General features: G+C 42.0%; 1 protein-coding gene across 1 annotated transcript in view; it reads right to left on the bottom strand.

Annotated features, from left to right (window-relative positions):
- Positions 1 to 5478: 5478 nt before the first annotated feature.
- Positions 5479 to 20663, bottom strand: part of LOC121720766 (glutamate receptor ionotropic, kainate 3) — a 108179-nt gene continuing 92994 nt past the window's right edge. The window contains exons 13-16 of the mRNA XM_042107174.1: positions 14356 to 14573; positions 11249 to 11474; positions 10586 to 10836; positions 5479 to 7786 (exon numbers count right to left, since the gene is read on the bottom strand). Coding sequence (XP_041963108.1) covers positions 7244 to 7786; positions 10586 to 10836; positions 11249 to 11474; positions 14356 to 14573 — 1238 coding nt within the window. The 3' untranslated portion in view covers positions 5479 to 7243. The remainder of the gene's footprint in view (positions 7787 to 10585; positions 10837 to 11248; positions 11475 to 14355; positions 14574 to 20663) is intronic.

Genomic DNA, 20663 nt, shown 5'->3' with positions numbered 1-20663 from the left:
ATACTCACAGCTCGAAATCAGGGTCCTTCCCAGCTAAAAAGTTGTGCTCCTCCTCGGAGTCGCATTCGGAGAAACTACTTTCGGCTCCTCCAGATCATCGATGTCCTCCGGTTCAACATGTTTCGTTTTTGCTTGTCTTTTTGGCATGTTTTTACAAACAAAAACCTTCAAAAACTGCCTCTTGCTTGTTCAGTAAAACACTTCCAAAACACTGCTTCGGTGACTATGTTTACGCATCTGTTTTACGCATTGAATTTAGCCGACAAGGAAGTAGAATGTGACGATGTGTCACATGTCTAAAGAAAGCTCTCCTCATTGGCTACACAGACATCTAGGTCCCATCTCATTGGCTCAATCAGACGCAGCGCTATTGCCATTCAAAGACTGGTTGTCAGATTCATCGCTTACGTGACTCATTGGCTTTGATGGCATCTATCTCGACTCTCATTGGTCCTACAGACATGTAATTGGTATCGATGGAATCAGAAGAGCCTCGTGAACACGCAGAGTACCGTGAATCCAGCGACAATAATGGAAGTAGAACCGAAATATATGGATTTCCGCGAAAAATAAGTTTTTACTTCGCTTCTTTTCGTATGCATCTGTTTTGTTTGTACTGGCGTGTACAACTACTCAATATATTGGCAATAAAACAATGTAGATATTTTACATCTATGGATTCTTACGAAAATTTCAAGACCAAGCATGCTGGGCTAACTTATTGGTACGGCCATACAGACAAGTGACAAAGTATGAACGCAGCAACTTTGGGGGGTGGTGGAGGGGGGTATTCTGATATGTTATATATCGGGATAAACTTATATTTTACACACAAAATATATGTTAATTCATGGAAAGCTTTACATATATCGATTCTTGAGATTCTCAGCTTTAAAATGGTATATAGCATGACTATGGTAGTTCATGATAAGGTGCAAAAAAATGCATGGGGGTTGTTGGGGGGAGGTGGGGGGCACTGTATTTGTCCCGAATTCGGGTCACTATTAATGTACTGGGTTAAAGACCTGCGGTCTGTCACCCTGAGCAATGATGGGTGGCTTCACAGCGCAGCTGAAGAACGCTCGCCACCAAGAGCTGTGAGAACGCCAAAGAGCTGCACCATCTCCGTCCTCTTACGCCGCCATGTAAACGGCTGGCTTAGCGGCGCCGAGCGTATCACTTGAGCACCTGAGCCTGCATCTTTTGAAGTGCGAGACGAGTGAGCATGAAATGCACTCAGGACTCCGAGGCGCTTTATCGGCGAGCCATTGAGCTCGGCCCGAAGCTTACTTCAAAGGGAGTCGCTCCTCCAGAGCCAATGAATTAATCGCTAGGCCACCGCGAAGAGGAAACAAACTTCTTCAGGTCATTCACCACTCTGACAAGCTGTAAAGTGTGTTTGTTTCTGAGGATGTGGGGAAAGCTCTTTCATGAGCTAATCGCCACAGGAGGTTTGGTGATTGAGTTGATTAACCTCACCTGTCCTATTTGACCTGCATGTGAGAAAAAATTTTTTTTTAAAGGGCTTAGCAGTTGATTCCCAGGAAACTTGATCTTGGATCAATTCAATTGGTATCAACTAGGGCTGTCAAAATAACTGATTCATTTTGATTAATTAATTTGAGAAAAAATAACTGATTAAAAAAATTAGTGCAGATGAATCGATTCCATATGACCTTTGACCCTGAGCCGTTCTAGTCAGTAAAAATTAGACTGTAAAATGAAGGAGAGAGAAGAAAACATGCTGCCTGGATCATTGATTGGAACATTTACTTTTAAAAAATGGCCTGATGGTGTTGATAAAAAATAAAGTGTTGAAAATAAAGTCCTCTGCAATGTCTGCAGCAAGGAATTTGCATATCACCGGAGTTCATCAACACTATAGTCGCACATCAATGCAAAGAAATAAGTGTTGACATTGAGGGAAGTGTTAATTAATTTTCATTGTGTCCCCTAGGTTACTGTATATCTGTGGCCTGAAATGCCTTGTATGTGGAAAAAAAAAACTTCTTCCCGAAGCACATTTGAATTTATTTCCTCAGCATATTAGGTCATATCATAGATTATTATGGCAATTATTTGAACAGTGAAAATAATAATACGAGTTTTTGAACTTTAATGTCACTAATGCTGATTATTCCATGATTCATTTGAATTTAAATATTTAAAATACCTTCACAGCTAAAATTATATATGTGATTAATTTAGATTAAATAATCACAGAGTATGTAATTAATTAGATTATTTTTTTAATCAATTGACAGCCCTAGTATCAACATATTTATGGAAATGGTCACACTTCTGTAAATATTAGTGCAATTTAGTGTCATTTGCACTTCTATTCAGGATGTTAAATGCAACGATTTGACAAAAAAACATGAAGGAATAGAAAAAAGTAATAATACATTAATATATTAATTTAGGGCAAGTCATAATCATATAATAATTTACTGTTACACTTTTTTGTGTTTATATCAGCTGTGCCCTTCGATGAACACTTTATGTTCCATGGCATACTATCAATGTGTTAGATCAAGACCAGCTGGTTTCTTAATAAGGATTTACCAAGAATACATGACCAATTCAGTAAGAATAAAAAAATAAAAATAAAATAAGGACATAATAAATGCGTAATTATACAGACCTTATGGCATACTAATACATATGCATTAGCTATGTGAACGGCAAACATTTTCCCTAACTAAAAATAACAAAACATATGTGTTTTGTATATTGCATGAAAACAAATTAAATTATATAATTTCCTTATAATAAATAAATAATAAACGACAATCGTCTATTAATTTTCTTCAAAAGCAGTTTCTCTCTGAAGCATCAAATGACAAAACTGTGCTGAGTTCTGATAAGACCCTTCAAAGCTCAATGGTATAGTCATCATTCTACACCACAGTAAAGAAGGGGTGATTTGGGATGATGACAGCAGACGGAAAGTCCTGTACATTTTTTTTATTTAAAATTTTAAAATCATATAACCCATACAGTAACCTGTACAATTGAATTATTCACAGTGTGTTGAAAAGAAAAAAAATATTCCTTCAGTTGCCTTTTTGACGTATACTTCAATTGATTTTTTTTTTATTTTTTAGATAATAGTGGTTATCTCTTAACACATACAGCTACTAGGAAAACAAAATGCTCATACAAAACATTACAAAAACTATATTCATAGAAATTCAGCATGTCCACAAAGAAAACCCTGGTCGGTACCAAATGTATGAAGTGTTTGTGGATTCCTGTGAAATCATAACCAACTAGCCAAACATGTTAAATAAATTGATGCACCCTACTATCAGTTGATTTTTAACCACTTTTTACCACCATCAAATGGGAAATGAGTTTTGGAAAAAAGAAGATTAATTGTCATTTCTTTCATACAATTTAGCAAAACAGTATACACATTGTTATAAAAGATGTTTATGCTTTGTAAATAGGACTGATTTGTATTACCCAAACTAAATCTTCTATATTTTTTCCTGTCATTTAATATACAGTAGATACAAATTGACATTTGATAACAATTCAGCAATTCTACTCACAATATAACAGATTTGTTCATTTCAGGGAGGAATGCAAGCATAATTGATCCAGAGGTTGACAATTATATAATCTTGAACTATATATTTAAAAGGACCCGCATGGAGCCCTTAAAGGTTCTTTGGCTTTGCTTCAGATGAACCATCTCTGCAGCAACGGCTTGCATACTTCAAACCCCAATAGTTGCTTTATGTGGCTGCTAACAACTTAAAAGGGTTGTAGAATCTATAAGAAGGTTCTCTGAAGGGAAGCCAAAAAAAACTTTCTTTTTGTCCCTCCAAAAGTGAATCTCAAATAAGAAAATCATCCAACATCTGATTACCCAATGCACGAATGCACTAGGTTGATTATGGAAAAAAGGACAACAAATCCACAGACACAATCATCCTGTAAAGCACTTCTTATCTATCCAAACCTACTACTCAGGGAATCCATCTCTACAGTAGAGTTAGATATATCTTACAAGACATGAACTGGTTGTACAGTGTGATTGCAAGCCATCACTTCTGGAGAAGGGGTAAGGCATTAGAGAAAGCAACATTGCCATTTGCCTATTCAGTTCATTATACAGTACAGTATGTCATGGTCTGCAGATTGCATTTAACATACATTTATACATATATTTTGTCTCTTAAAATTACCATGGGAGGTTGGACATGGGGAAAGGAGGGTGATGTCAAACTCCCAAAAATAATATAATGTTAATTATATACCTCTATAAAGTTGAATTTACCAAAATACAGTTACTTTTCTGCCATCTAATATATCCTCTACTTTGCCAGAGAGATTTAAAATTACTTAGGATTTGAATAACACTTGCCATTGAAAAAACACTGAGTCAAATGAGTTCAAGAAATATCTGTTATTATTTTGTCTACACCAATGAAGGTAAATTGGGGTAGTCAAAATGAAAAGCCAAATGCTTCAATCACTTCCTCTTAACTGTGTGGACCTCATAGAGGCATGCTGTTCTATAGAGCTACCTGGACAGAGAGGTGATTCTTTTAACACAGATTATATGTGTCGCTCCACACACACACACACACTCTCTTACACACACACACACACACACACACACTGATGCTGAAGGGACTACACTCAACATGCAGTGCTCTGGCTGTTTTTTTTCTCTGCACTGGTCACCTCTCCACCATGCCCCTCAGGTTGCGGCCTCTACCCCTGGAGTCAGCCCAGTGCTGGCCCAAGTCTGGTCTGGATGTGGTACTAACCCACTCTACCTTCCAGAAGCAGAAGTTTGTTCCCATTTAATTTACTAATGCAGTGCCCATACAAGACATGGCTGCAGGCGCATCACATTCGGCGCTAGTCGTCATATTGCTGAGGTCGAGATTTGCCTAAATGTTTTTTTTTTTTTTGTCCCTACAGGCACACTGTATCCAGAGCCCCAGGTTTGGTTTGAACCTGTAGCAGGTCTCGCGCTGACACACACATACTCTCAGCTGCTACCTACGTTTATTCCCATGGCTTGATTAATGTCTTTGATCCCTCATGATTACGGACACTTGATGCTTGGTACTTGATTATACTTAAAATTCAAAATGGGCAACAGCCTAATGTGAAAGCAGAGTGGACCAGGAAAGGATAGCTGACAGGCAGACAGACAGAGAGACAGACAAGCCCCACTCAAAGCTGGATGCCGGCAGTTATGCCTTGCCTTGTCAACCAGCACTCTGGCAGATTGAAGAGCCTCCCCAGGCACAAAGCAGCGGGCTGGGGGCAGCACCAGACGGTCAGGCCAGTCTGCCACGGACCTCTCAGATCAGCACTGCAAAATGAATAAGCTAAATGGGGTGCAAACGCCAAGGACATCTACCGGACATTTGACACAAGTACAGGAACAGGTGAACACACACACACACTCACACTCACACACACACGCACACAAAAACACACACGCACACACACACAGGAGAGAAAGAGAGATGCAGAGAGAGAGGAAGTAGGAAAAGTAGAGCAAGAGAGAGAGAGAGAGAGAGAGAGAGAGAGAGAGAGAGAATAGAGAGAGTGATGGGAACATGAAGGTGATGGCTTCTGATGAAAATGACCCTCTTCGTCTCCAGGCCCCAAACTCTGATGCACTTTGGAGGGTGAAGAGGGGTCCCACGAGCTGCACACAGGGGCGTGGACTGGACTGCCCACTCAACTCACTTCATTAGTGCTATGGGCTTGCTGGGGTAGTGCTACTGGTGACTGTGTTTTATCGACCACAGGACAGACTGACTAAACATGGCTAACACGCTGTTCTATAAGGAATTCTTAAAATGAGCTGTTACATCAGCATTTTAAATGATTTTTCGACTGATGTATATGAATATACCTATAGACATTGGGACAGTCAAACCCCTGAAGAAAACTGTGGGTTTTTTTTTTTTTTCAAAAATAGTGAATAGCCTCTTAGCATATTTTATCAGTAATAGCCACTTACCACAATGTCTCTAACAGTGGACCAAAAAGATTAGAAACATACTATATTTTTCCTGGTGAAAAGATAATTCATATGCAAGGCTGATTTCACCTTTTAAGTACAGCTGAAAGTCAAACCCTTATAAAAACAAAACATAAAACGGGAGCCACATATTGTTCATGGCTGTGGATGTCTTTTATGTTCATTATGTAATAAGCAGACACTAGGGAGAGACTTGTGTTATGTCTGTCCAGTGCACTTTCACAATGCTTATATTCATGACACCATGTCACAGGCAGATCTTTGGCAATCGGTGAGTCACTCTCTTGGTCGTGGTTATCATGTCCTCTGTTGTTGCTTCAGTGTATGAATGTTTGAAATGCCTGCACACCAACAATGTAGCAAAGCACAAATCAATCAAAATCACCTCTGACCCTGACTTAAGTACAAGGAGGGGTTGTGGGGTGAGGGGCAAAACACACACAACTCACATCTCATTTCTGGGTATGAAAGAAGTCTCTAAAAATCCCCTAACTTGTTTTTTTTATTGTGTTGCTTGGGAGATGTCAACCCTGTTCACTTTGTGCATTCGTCTTCTCATCTGGCGGAGATCCTTGGCCGAGCTGTCCGGGTCGTGCAGGAGAGAATTCGGGAGAAACTCACAGGGCCAAGCGCTGACCGGTAGCGAACGTCGCCTAGGCGACGTCACTTTCCCAGCTGGCTCATATGCACCCAATCTGACTCTCTGTCTGTCCTTCGACAGCCGCGCTAGAGATCTCGGCCCTTTCTGCAGTTTGAAAACCTATTTCCCCGCGTCCCACAACCAGGACAGGGCTGCATCATTTCACCACAGGATCACAGGAGTGTCTGCTTGTATTTTTAAACAAAGCTGAAAACCCACAACACTGATTGGAAAGAATCTAATGTGCTGTGTTTTGGCCTCTTGAATTTCCCAACAAAACGTTAACCCCCGTTCTGTCTCTCTGTAGTTCATTTATTGCCATGCTTACAGAAGCCAGTTAGTCGTCAGTCCGTATTCTGTGAATCCGTTGAAGTGTCTCTTAAAATATTACTTTATACTACTTTGTTGACATTAGGGCGCTGTCTATTTCATTGATTACTGAATGGTTGTGTTTGTCGCCTCATACGTAAACATTGGACATTGGTTGTAGACAGTTTCTCTTTCGTTATTTGTTTGTGTGTTTGTGGTCTGGTTTGTCTGTTTTTAAGTTTACCGTAGTTGTTTCCTCCGAATGTCTGCCATCACAGAAAGGACACGGAGCGTCCTCCCTCTCTCTCGCGGGTGGGGTAGAGTGGCTTGAGGATGTGGTCGGTGGTGCTTGCGTGGTTGACGGTGGCGGTGCCGCCACCGGCGCCGCTGCCTCCGTTCTGGCTGGCGTGCATCGCCGTCGTCATGGTCTGCGTCATTGTGGTCGTCGGGTGGTGGTTTCGTAGGTCTCTGCGGCTGAGCGTGAACGTGGCGAAGCCCTCCGGCAGCGTGCCGTAGTCCCTGGCGTCGCCGGCCGCTGCTCCGGGCACGTGCCGCAGGTGCCCGTCCCCCAGGCACGTCATGGAAACACGGGCGTCATCCCGGCGCTGCAGCTCAGGCTGTCCTTTCCCGGCAGGCGACGGTCGTTGTAGGTGTGCATGTTGATCACCGCGTCCGTCTTCACCGTGAGCGGCCCCAGCGACGGTGGCGGCGGCGACAGCGGGAGGGAGGCCAGCGGCTGGTGAGGCTTGTGCTTCACGCGCCTCTCGCAGGTGAACGACAGTCTGATCTCGTCCACCACCGCATTGCAGAAAGACCTCTTGAGGGAAAAAAAGGCCCCAGGAAGGAGGAGGACACAGGCCACACAAGAGAGAGGTAGTAAGTACAACGCCGTCACCGCACCAACATCAACATCAACAGCTGTGTGTGTGTGTGTGTGTTTTATGTGTCACTGATTTGTGGGTTTGCACATTTATGGGATCTCTCTCTCTCTCTCTCTCTCTCTCTCTCTGCCTGTCAGCATTAAGAGTGTTTTATGTACTGTAGATAGATATCACATCCTACATACACAAAAGCTGTTTGATAGGCTGCATAACACAAATTAGCAAATTATCTTTATTATTATACATTAATTTCCATGTTGCCATGGCATTCTGCAATATGATATTTAATTGCATAATTGAATATATTATATTTGTTATGTTTTTTACAATCAATACAATCATAGTAAGATTGATGTAGTCTCAAGAAACCATATAACCCTATACAACACCATTGGATAAGATTAATCAACTATTTGAGAATATTAAGAGCCATATTAAGCTTGACAGAGAACCACAAACATTACAACATTGCAGTTTCACCATAATGCCATTTAATGAACTATTATTATACGGCTCTTCACAATGCTAGTAGAACGCTAGCATGGTGCGTCAGGGTGTGTTTCGCCCTGTCAGGACTTTCCTAATAATGACCGGCATTCTATACATTATCCCTTACGGAAATCATGCTACATTCTACTTCAAAAGCTACTTTATCCTTTTGATAATGACTGCCTGTGCCTGTAAATATGACATTTGCCATGTTTGAAAAGCACTTTATATTTATATCGGATCGCCCCCTATTAGCACCAGTCCCGTGTTTCCGTCCTCTTACGTGTATGTGTCACTTACTATACATTTCTATACAAACTAAGACGGCTGATTCCTAAAGAAATGCAAGCACCCACACCAAGTGTATCTAAATTAACTATGTACTGTACCAAAAATTACATTTTACCGTGACTCGTAGAGCTATAAACAGTCTTGTAAGGCTGTGTGTACAAATACGCTTGGAGCTCCAGTGGAATTTTGAGGTAGCAACGAGAATTCTCAGTCTAACCGTTCATGTGCCATTGAAAGGGTGGAAGTAGACGACCCACTAGGCCAGCACTAACCTCCGAGCGCGGTAAACAAAATACGGATATTTCAGGCAGTAAAAGCTCTGGTAAGAACCAAACCAGATTTCTTTGAATTTAGAATTTTCGGACGAAATGGGTGATAAATGGAGGTGTTACGATAGGTCAGTCATTTAATATCAGTGTCCTGGTATTCCATGTCCATCTCTATAGTTTCACATTATACAGATAACTACTAAATAGGCCATCATCCACTATTTTTTAGAATCTGTTTAGATACATTAAAGTGGAAGAGAGAAAGAGAGCACAGTATCATTTAACTTCAGATATATTTGTGTACATATTTTATTTGCCTGTAAAAGCCAGACCTTCCTCTTCAAATTAGGGCCCTTTTCTTGCAACATGATACACAATTTGTTGTACCATATTTATCTGTCTATGCAGAGAATTGTGGTATGAATAACCTAATGCCTTTAAAACTGGTCTCATTAGGTCTTATATGTCTCTCTGTTCTGCTCTCTGCAGTGATTTAGCTCCTCTACCTCCCCTCTCCCATCCTCCTTAGTCTTTCAGAAGGACAATAATGACGCTCTTTCATATCAAAGTGCACAGTCATGGGAAAGCACCTAAGTGACTTTTGAGCTATAATTTCCTTGAGCAGAGTAATTTTGATGGCACCCGCTTTTGGAAACATATTGCTAGCATTTAATGTGCTCAGCGATGTCGAAAATATGATTGAGAATGATGCAAACCAGGAGAAAAAAAGGGCAAAACTATGAAATATGATGCGCAAGTCAAATAACTGTGTAAGGTATCACTTTTGGAATCCAGGGCTTAGATATGACGCGTCAGTCAAGGCTTTTGATGTTCTACATAAATATCTCGTTGCCGAAATAGCAAAGGTATCTCTGGAACATCTGCTTGAGAAATGTCAAATGATCGGCAGCTTCCGAGTCAGCCAGCTGACTTTGTTATGTGAGTAGCGCTTTGATTGTGGCATTCTAGCTCCTTATCCCCTTAGAAGTTAAAATCCTGACATATTACACAAACAAACACTATTTCTCTTCAGGATAAAGATGTTGACAATCTGCAACACCCCAGACATGTGCATTTCAGACACTTTTATCTTATTTGTTCAACAAGCCTAGACTATTTTTCATGTCAGTAAATATTGTTATTGTTGTCCTTCGTAGGCGGATGTCGCATCTTTAAATAAACCTAAGACATTTCAGGGTATATTTTTAATCCCCTGAACTGGGCACCCGAAGGTGTCTCAGAATTTATCAGAATTTATTCCAGAATGGATCTTCTGACAGCCAGGCTACATTGAACAAGATGCTTCCACTTTAATCAATGAACCTGGCTACACCATATGTGAGAGTGACACATATGCCCCACAGCGATTCCCAAAAATAGACTAATATCCTATTCATTCTTTCATTCAGCACATGCATTTCGTGAATGCTCCGCTTGCCTCTCGTGTTCAGTGTAGCACTGTCTGCAGGATGCATCTTGAAACTTGCATCCTAATGCAACCTAGAACACGCCTCGGCATGCACCCTATTGCAACCTAGAACACGCCTCGGCATGCGTCCTATTGCAACCTAGAACACGCCTCGCCATGCGTCCTATTGCAACCTAGAACACACCTCGGCATGTGTCCTAATACAACCGGGAACGCGCCTCAGAATAAACGTGCCTCGGGATGCGTGCCACTCACCTGCTCCCTCTCCGCTGTCTTCCTTAGCTTGTAGACGAACTCGCCGATGGCCACGAAGACGGACAGCACCAGGCCCGAGGCCAGCACGATGAAGATGCCGCCCAGGTTCTGGATGCTCATGGGCCCGGCCTCGTAGCGGGTCTCCTGTTGACAGTGGTCCCCGTTCCACCACTTCTCCTTCAGCATGTGCAGACGCCCATCCTCCATGATACTCAAGATGGCGATGCTCACTTTGTCACGGTACGGCGAGCCTTTTGGGGAAAATCGAGAGAGAGAGAAAGAGAGAGAATGAGAGAGAGAGAACAAGAGAGGACACAAGGTCCACATAAAATCTAGTTAGCATTGATTTGGTTTCTGCGATACCAACAGAAAGGAGAAAAGGCCATAATGTATACAGAGAAATACTGGGTGCTTTAACCTAAACAAATGGCTACACCAAAATATGAGCTCATTAAGTCACCATCTTCTGCACAATAAACGCATGACAACAATGCTCTATCTTAGTGTTACATGCATTATGGGCTCCATATGTTGTGCAATTAAAGATTAATGATCAACAGAACCCCCCCGGTCTCAGTGGGCCATCCATACCACGGCATCAGACCGCATTACCCCGCCTGCCCCCCCCCCCCCCAACCCCCTTCTGATATGCTTGCGGCTTACCCTTGGGCGTGCCGATGCCATAGCCTTTGCTGTCGATGATGCCTCCCACTTTGGTGAGGTTGCAGTTCCGGCGGGTGACGTAGTCTATGGTGGTGGACTCCATCAGCAGGGCGTAGTCGGACTTCAGGACCCGCTGGATGCCGTCCTCGATGGATTTGACCAGCGAAGTGCTCTGCCGGCTGCTCATGAACGCCCACATCTTCTCGAAGGTGGACACCCTGGACCTCTGTGTAGGGGGCAAGATTTCATACATCACTCACATTATACATTACATTACAGTGAGACCCTGTTGCCTGTACCAAGGGCGACTTAAGGCTTCCACACAGCTTTGGACTGTCTGGACTCTATTACACTCCTGTCCTCTGGCAAGAAGAGGATCGGATCGGAAGGACCCTCTTCAGTCTTCACACAAGGATACAGTGTGAATCAGTAGAGCTGACAGCTTCTAAATGTTAAATAAGCTGGCTGGTCTAAGTCAAAGGGAATGGAAGGTGACAGGGTATTATTTCTAAAGTGCTGCAATGTCTTTCCTCTGATAAATACAGTACAAGTTTATGTTTGCCTTGTTCAAAGAAGAGCTAGTCTTTGCAGGTACACCACATCCGTTATTTAACTGTGAAACAAACATGGTTTAGTTCAATGCTCTTGTCACTGACCCAGAAATGTTGTCACCAACAAATAGAAGCTTAGAAATAGATATATGTATTGCAATGTGAAAGCCTGGCATTTTTCAAATACAGTTTTTTTTCTCAAGTCTGCTTGCTCTGTTACACCCATAAACCAGTTGATTTTCAGTCGACACTCTTGCTGTTGACACTGTTCTCTTAACCTTGAACACCTCCTATTCTTTCTGACACTTAAATTCTATTTTCCTCCATGTCTAGTGGCTTAATTGAAAGTGGATGAGGATCTGCCTGAGCCTTGCACTCTGACAGAATGAATAAATGACAGAAAGACAAAACTGACAGTCACCTTTTCAAATAGCCCACAGTAGTTGTTTCCTTTCTTGCATAGACTTTTATGTATATTTATTTATATATCAAAATCGAGCACCAACACATTTCTGAACTGAACAAAAAAAACACCCTTTGTAGCTGAAGGGTTAATGAGAAAACTGTTGATGGTGGCAATAACGGTGTGTCTCTGTTATGGCAGACTGTTATGGACCGTCTGACATTTCATGCTATTGTACGCTGAGGGTACATTAGATGCCATGGCTAATCTTAGATAATTACCAGCTTGGTTCTCTCCTCAGAATCTGAGGTGACAGACGAGCTAGAAACACTAAGCCTGACGGCCTCTCACATTTGGAATCAGAACACAGTAAATTAACCTCCCCCCTCTCTCTTTCTCTCTCAGGTTGAGCTTGGGAAATTGCCCCTCGGAATCTGTGTGAACTGCGACAACAAAATCAGTTCCACGCCACCTGTGTCAATAAGTTCCAGTCCAACTTGCAAGTGCTCTCTCTCTCTCTCTCTCTCTCTCTCTCTCACACACACACACACACACACACACACACACACACACACACTCTCTCTCTCTCTCTCTCTCTGTCGGTGCAGAGGAGTGGGAGGTACTTCAGATGAAGGGCTCTAAAAGCTCTGCAGTAATTACTGACACCTGCCTATATAATCTCATCATCTTTAGTGCTGCAATCACACATGAAGAATGAGAAATCAAATGAAGTAAATCCAGGACAGTCACTGGATCAGACAAACAATATGCAATGATTTCAAATGCATACAGATGACAATAGTTGCTCTTTGGGAATGATAACATGCAATGCAAAATGCAGCATCACATTACAATTAGCTCTCAAGGAGCAGAATGCCAGTTGGATTGAGCACCAGCAAACTGTGATAATTGTACCGGTAGTGCTCTGCCCCCTACAAATCACGTTGAAAGCATTGTCACTGACTTTTAGAGAACACTGGATCGAGCATCTTATTTTACAACTGACACCATTTTTCTTAAAACCACTTGTGTTTACTTTGGGAAACTGAGCCAGTGTGGGCAAATCACGTAAAAGGTTTTTGCAGCAGGATATTTTGTATGTTACAGCTACAATAAAACATATACTGGCATAAACATATGATAAAGTTGTTTAATATACTTGAGAACGTTGTGAATTGTTGCATGTAAGTCTAGGTGACAGGCACGGAAATGTATGTAAGTATAAGTTTATATACTCTTTTGATCCTGTGAGAGAAATTTGGTCTCTGCATTTGTCCCAATCCGTGAATTAGTGAAACACACAGTGAGGTGAAGCACACACTAATCCCGGCGCAGTGAGCTGCCTGCAACAACAGCTGTGCTCGGGGAGCAGTGAGGGGTTAGGTGCCTTGCTCAAGGGCACTTCAGCTGTGCCTACCGGTCAGGGTTCGAACCGGCAACCCTCCGGTTTCAAGTCCGAAGCGCTAACCAGTAGGCCACGGCTGCCCCTCAAAAGCATGGCACCATGGAAAATATGTTGTCCTTATTGTTGATAGGATAAGAACATTAAGTCGCTCGATCCAATGTTCTTTAAGATCAGTTGTTTCAACATACGCAATGCAGGATCTGACTAAAGCATCAATGGCTTGCCAGAACCACCCTCAATGAATATCATTCTTGCCTTGTTGTTGACAGAAATTCTGTTGCCATGACAATTAAAAATTGTAAAGTGAGAAATATGTACTTTTTTGTTGTATAGCTACAGTGTATCAGAGAGAAAACTTAAAATAATAAAATAATGTACGGAAAAAAAAAAACCTTCGGGTAAAAGCTCAAAGTTTGGAATAGAAATTCATTAAGATGGCATACTTCAAACGGCCCACAGAAGTGGAGAAACTGCGGTGCAGGAGACTTCGCTTTTGGGAATTAAGATCTAACTAGATATGAGACAGTGTGTGGGGGAGTGACTCTGTTTGCGGCACAGTATAGGTTTCTGAAACGTGCAGGGAGTCGAGAGAAAGGCCTTTTTGAAAAGTTCTCTGCAATTGGAATACATAATAAACAACAAGACAGTTTGAATCCATAATTCCCAGCTTTTTGTACATTTGGTTTTAGGGGGACATGAGGGGTACTGAAAAGCTCAGGTGAGCCACTGAGACATCAAATTGGCCCACCTTAAAGAAAGTCATGGTGGCTCCATCCCGCACCACGCCGTACTCGATCTTGGTCTGCTTGGCCAGGTCGTCGGCCGAGTCTACAGGCGAGTCCATGCGCTCCACGGTGAGGAAGGCAGCCAGGTTGGCCGTGTATGAGGAGATAATGATGAGGGTGAAGAACCACCAGATGCCACCAATGATCCTTGTAGACAGGGCTTTGGGCATCAGCTCTGAGCCTTTACAGAGAAGGGCAAAAGATTGGGTTAGATGATGCTAGATTCAATTTTAAAGTCCATTAATAAACATATAAGTCATGCATGAATTAAACATTGGATGCAGTTTTTATAAGTGACTCATATTTGTAAGTAATCTACTAGTGTTATATGATGGAAAAATAACTAACCATTTATTAATAACTTGGGAATCAGTTATTAAGCATTTACAATATGTTTTAAGTGGCTTGTAATTTTATTAAAATTACTATTTTAATTTACTACAATACTAAATAGTTAACTAGTCATTTTGTAAATGGTTTGTTAACACACCTTTTTATAAAGCATTACCCGTTATTTTAAGGAGAAACAATTATCTAAATAAGCTCCTCCAAGTATGCTTACATCAGAAGCATCCATTGAGCCATATTAAAATTGTTTTTCCCACACAGACCTCAGAGGTCAAGGTCACCACATACAATAAACTAATACGAGAGTGGTAAAATTCAGGGGTTTGATAAAGAGGCTTTATGAACGCGGGAAGAAAAGGCCAAATGCTAACCACAACACACCCCGTGGGTTTAAAACAGCTAATCAGCACAGCATAAAAGAGAGAGCATAATTCAGGAGAGCGAGCGGTATCCAGGACTCTCTCATAAAAGTGATGGATGCTAGCCTAGTCTCCCTAGCCAGTTCATGCCAACAGAATGCTAAAAAAGCCAGTAAGAGAGGACTAAGGAGCTGGCCAGACAGCACCTTTTTTGGGAACAAATAGAATTTTAAGCGGGCTGTAATAGCTAAAAACGGGCATGGTGGTAAAAACACAGAGGGAGGGAAAGCAGAGAAGGTGTGTGTGTGTGTGTGTGTGTGTGTGTGTGTGTGGGGGGTGGGGGGGGGTGGGGGCTGGAATGACTCCTGAAATGGTGGTATGCAGTGAGGTCAAGATGCCCTCTAGTAAGAAACGTCCAACGACTGAAAAAAAAATGTCTCAAGACAGTCACTTACGCCCAGGGAATTGCACTTCTAACACAGTTAACATGGAGTGCTTACGACTTAGACGTGTACCGCATACAGTTTGAGAATTGTGATTTATTTCCATTTCTTTAGAAGAAAAAATTCTACAAACGGATTTGCTGAGTTACTTTATATGTTTTAGCAGCATGCATGCTGACTGAACACTAAGTCTCCAAACCTCTGTGAGGTTATGAAGGTGTAATAAATGCAGAAAACTTAGAAATGAAATTAACCACAAGAAGCTGAATTAGTAAATAACCACATGTAAATATAAGAAAATCCCTAAAACGGAATGTGATTAATCGATTTAAAACCATGAGGCTTGTTTCAAGGCTTAGCTTTGCACATCAAAGAAGTGTGTACCCCCCTATATGGAATCTCATCTCATATGGAAACAACATCAGTGTTATCATATGTGTCTCAGGTAATTCCAAAAACACTACAAAAATGATACTTCTGAAAACAGGCCCTGTGAGGTGTAAAACCCTTCATATGTGTCTATATATAATGTCCATATGCGCCATAAAACATTATATTCCTATGTATGCCTTCTTAATCACCTCATAAGCATGAATCATTTTTAAGGAAACATATGTTCATGGAAATAAAAAAAGCTATTTGTCAAAATTACAAGGTGTTGACAATTGGCATGTTTGGTAGTAATGTCAGTGATGTTTCTAGTTCTACTGTTGGACTTTCCAAATTGGCATTTGGGAACAAAGCAGAGATGTGACTCGATTTAAAGCTACCACAAGAGCAAATGGATACAGCACCAAATGGAACACAAGGACACAAATGAAAAGTAAACAACACAGAAAGGGGTGTTGGAGAGCCGACAGTGGACAGACATAGTCAGTCTCGGGAAACTACATAAAAATGAGGCATTACCCAGATTAGAGATAATGAATTAAATAAATGCAGCTCTCCAAATCCCCATTACCATCTTCTTTCTTTCTGCACTTTTCTTTATTTTCCTCTCTCTTTCATTATCCCTGCTCTCTCTCTCATTCTGTCTCTTTCTCTTTTGATCTTTCTTGATCTTGCTTTCTCTTCTTCCCTAGCTCTCTAGCCTTATTCTCTTTCCTTGTCTTGCTTTCTCTCCCCCCCCCCCCCTCTATTCCCCCCCCTCTATTCCCCCCCCCCCTCTCCCCCATCCTCTTCCTTTCCACCTCTCCCCTTCCTCTCAATAATAGAATACACTGCATCGCCTGGGTATACATCGTATCTAAATAACTTTGTAATTAATACATACACACACACACACATGCGCGCACACACACACACACACACACACACACATGCACACACACACATACCCACACACACGCACTAGGGGTGTGAATTTCTCATGTAAAAGACGATATGATTCACATCTATACATGGGCACGATTCGATACAAGAAAAGATACATGTTCATAAAAAAACGATTCAGTACGATTTGATGCAATGCGATTCGATGCAATTTGATGCAGTTCAAGAATGGAAAGCATTCTGAAAGATTTTTTTATCATTTACTCAAGGTGCAAATTAATTTTATATTATCAGTTATCATGGTCATGGTTGTCAATTAGGCAAAAAAATGTGTTAATATGATTATCTAAACTGAGGTTTGTTTCATATACTGTATTGAAATGAAAAAAGAATAGTCTACATTTCAGTCAAACACAGCAGCCAAATACAACATAACATTTTTTATAGACTTTATAGATTTTATAGAGTTATATCTGATTGTTTTCATGCAGCTGTAGCCTTGTTGAGGTAAGACAATACCGAAATAAAATAAAACAGTGCTTAACCCTTATAAGCTGTTCGGGTCTGTGGGACCCGTTTTCAGTTTTTAGCTTCATTAAAATGATACAAATAATTATTTTTTTAAACTAAGATTCATTGGCCTTGGCTCATTTTCTATGAGGAACATAAATCAGAAAACATTTTCAATGAACCCCCCCTGCATACCCCCCCTTCACATTTATATTACACACAGGATGTTCGGGTCCACTGGACCCGGAACTAGTTAAAGTGTGGAAATCAGGTCCTGTGTGTTTGTGTGTCAGAGGGTTTTGATGGTGGTGCAGAGAAAATAGTTTCAAAGAAATGAGGATAACATTTCTGAAAATTCAGAGTCCGACACTGAGTTTGAAGAGGAGGATAATAATCAGCCAGCTCCGAAATGTAAAAGAGTCTCAGGACTAACCCTTCAGCAGCCAGGACAAGCCTGCGAGCAGCCTGCTCCAGGACCATTCCGTGAGCAGGCAGGACCAGCCCGCAATCAGTCAGGACCAGCCTGTGAGCAGCCAGGACCAGCCCGCAAGCAGCCAGCCCCAGGACCAGCCCGCAATCAGCCAGGACCAGCCTGTGAGCAGCCAGGACCAGCCCGCAATCAGCCAGGACCAGCCTGTGAGCAGCCGGGACCAGCCCGCAAGCAGCCAGCCCCAGGACCAACCCGTGAGCAGCTAGCCCCAGGACCATCCTGTGAGCAGCCAGGACCAGCCCGCAAGCAGCCAGCCCCAGGACCAACCCGTGAGCAGCTAGCTGTAGGACCACCCCGTCAGCCTACATCGAAATGCAAGTGAACCTCAGGACCAGCCCACCAGCAGCCAACCCCAGGAGCGGCCAATAAGCAGCAAGCCACAGGACCAGCTTGTCAGTCAGCTTCAAAACGCAAGCAGGCCTAAGGACCAGATCGTGAGCAGCCAGCCATAGGACCAGCCTATCAGCCAGCTCCGAAACACAAGCGAACCTCATGACCAGCCCGTCAGCAGCCAGCCCCAGGACCAGCCGATGAGCAGCAAGCCGCAGGACCAGCCGTTGAGCAGGCAGCCATAGAACCAGCCATTGAGCAGCCAGACATTGGATTAGACTGTCAGCATCTTGCAAATGACAACATATGGATGTCAAAAAATGGTAGAATTGAATGGTCTTCCTGCTCAAGAAATGAACCCCACTGCATGGCTGCCAATGTGATTCGGATGCTACCAGGACCTACACGCTTGGCAGTCACTCATGCACAAGACATCAATTCTTTTTTTTACCTTTTCATGACATCCCCAATCAAAAAATACATATGCAATACACACACAGTGAGACTCTGCCCCTCATGTGTGGTATAGTCTGGTATAAAATTGCTGTGTTCAATGGCTTCAATGTGTTGTTCAGACAGATGTTATTGAGTATGTTCCATTTCTAATGAAATTCAAATAAATAAAACTTGTACAATTGTTGATTATTTTCCAGTTATGCCTGTTTTATGATGCATTTCCTTATTTTGTTATATTTTAATACAAAAATAAACAAAAACGAGTGGCACTTCTATTCATAATTGTGATTTCACAAAGGTAAAGGCAACACATTTAACATATGTGTTGTTTATATTACTTGCAATTGGGATGAAGTAACCATCTAGTGAGTATTTAAAAAACAAAAGTTTGATTATGTTGAATTAAAAGGCCTAAAATGCCATGGGTCCACTAGACCCAGCAGCACCTCCTGTGTAACAAAAAAACGAACACCCTATGAGGGTTAAGACACTCTTGGCCTTTTCTCATATAGCCTAGAATAAAATAGGCCTACATATCAATGAACTATGTGGGCTTATTTTGTTCCAACAGTAGACCTAATGCAGAAACCTATAGCCTAATGCCACAAGTCTGAGTGAATATGAACAAATTAATTGGCTAATAATTTGTGCATAGTTTTAGCAGCAAGGTCCAAATTATTATTTAACATTAAGGAAATCCCTTCATCAAACATAAGGCTATACTCTACAGACTATCGTTGCTGTTTAGGAATGCTATAAGTGTTTAATTTCGCGCTGGATTTTGAAAAACAAAAGAGTAAAAACTGTAAAACAAACGACCGAGTGTGAGTTGTCACGTGCTTAAGTTGCAGTAGATGTATGGGTAATGAGGTCATTTGACAACTTTGGGCAATGAATGTAGCCAAAAACAAACTGCATTACCCACAATTCTGTGCCACGTATAGTTTCAAAACCCGGAAGTGGGATGAACGCGCTGCTTGGAACGTAAATGAGAGTCTGAACGAGCAGAAAAGGTTGTGAACCGATTCGTAACAAGTAAATCGATATAACAACCGGTTCATTTCAGTTTTAATACGATACAGGGCTTCACGTATCGATGTAGCCGTATCTTACACGTTAAAAACGGATACCGATACGTATCGATTAATCTTTACACAACTAACACGCACACACACACACACACACACACGCACACACGCACGCACGCACACACACACACACACACACACACACACACACACACACACACACACACACACAAACACACACACTACGCACCCATCACAGAGGAGATTGGAGGTGAGCACATTTTAAATGTGACTGCTGTTAACAATGAAACATCCGAGTCGCAGTTTGTTATGCTGACTCCAAACATCTGGCTGTCGGCATTAGGAGGCCGGTGCACGAGGCAAAGTTGCAAATGGGCCCCTGCCTGTGAGTTATTCTCTGCGGATTTACTGCTGAGTGCTATTAAATGCACTGCCCTGCTTTTCGCTGTCATGTTCTCTTCCCCACGAGCGGAGAGAGGCATCACTGGAGTCTCGGCAAGCCATCTCCCCCTGAGAATGATTACCTGCGTTTAACATTCTCTCCTCGTGGATAGCAAAACAAAAGAGAGGGAGAGAGATAAAAAAAAAAAACAAAGACAACGTAATACAATAAGCACAGCTGAAAAACACGATGCCAGGGGCCACAGTGTCTTATTAATCTCTTTTAAATAGTGTGGCATAAAGTCTGTTTTTAATCCATTCGGCAGAAAAACACCGCACGGAAGCCCAGCAGGACGGCGCCGAGCAGCTGAATATGGAATGAGGAGGACAAAGACGACACTGATAACGCTCGGCTGTGGTGGCACACCTGCAGGACAACAGCAAGAACAGGCTGCGGGAAATGCCAGATAGTCAGAGCTTCTGCTGCAATGATGCATAATCATGTTTTTTTTTTTAATATATAATCCGGCAAAACTCATTTTCAACAAGCACCCCTTAAGAAAAAACAATGTTGTACAAACATGACAGTGTTCCTGCAGTTCATCACTGCATGTACAGTACTGAAGACAGTGA

This window comes from Alosa sapidissima, chromosome 10 (assembly GCF_018492685.1).
Source record: "Alosa sapidissima isolate fAloSap1 chromosome 10, fAloSap1.pri, whole genome shotgun sequence".
NCBI classification, from domain to species: Eukaryota; Metazoa; Chordata; class Actinopteri; order Clupeiformes; family Clupeidae; genus Alosa; species Alosa sapidissima.
Note: the sequence above shows the minus strand (reverse complement) of the source record. Positions and strands in the feature narration are given on the sequence as shown.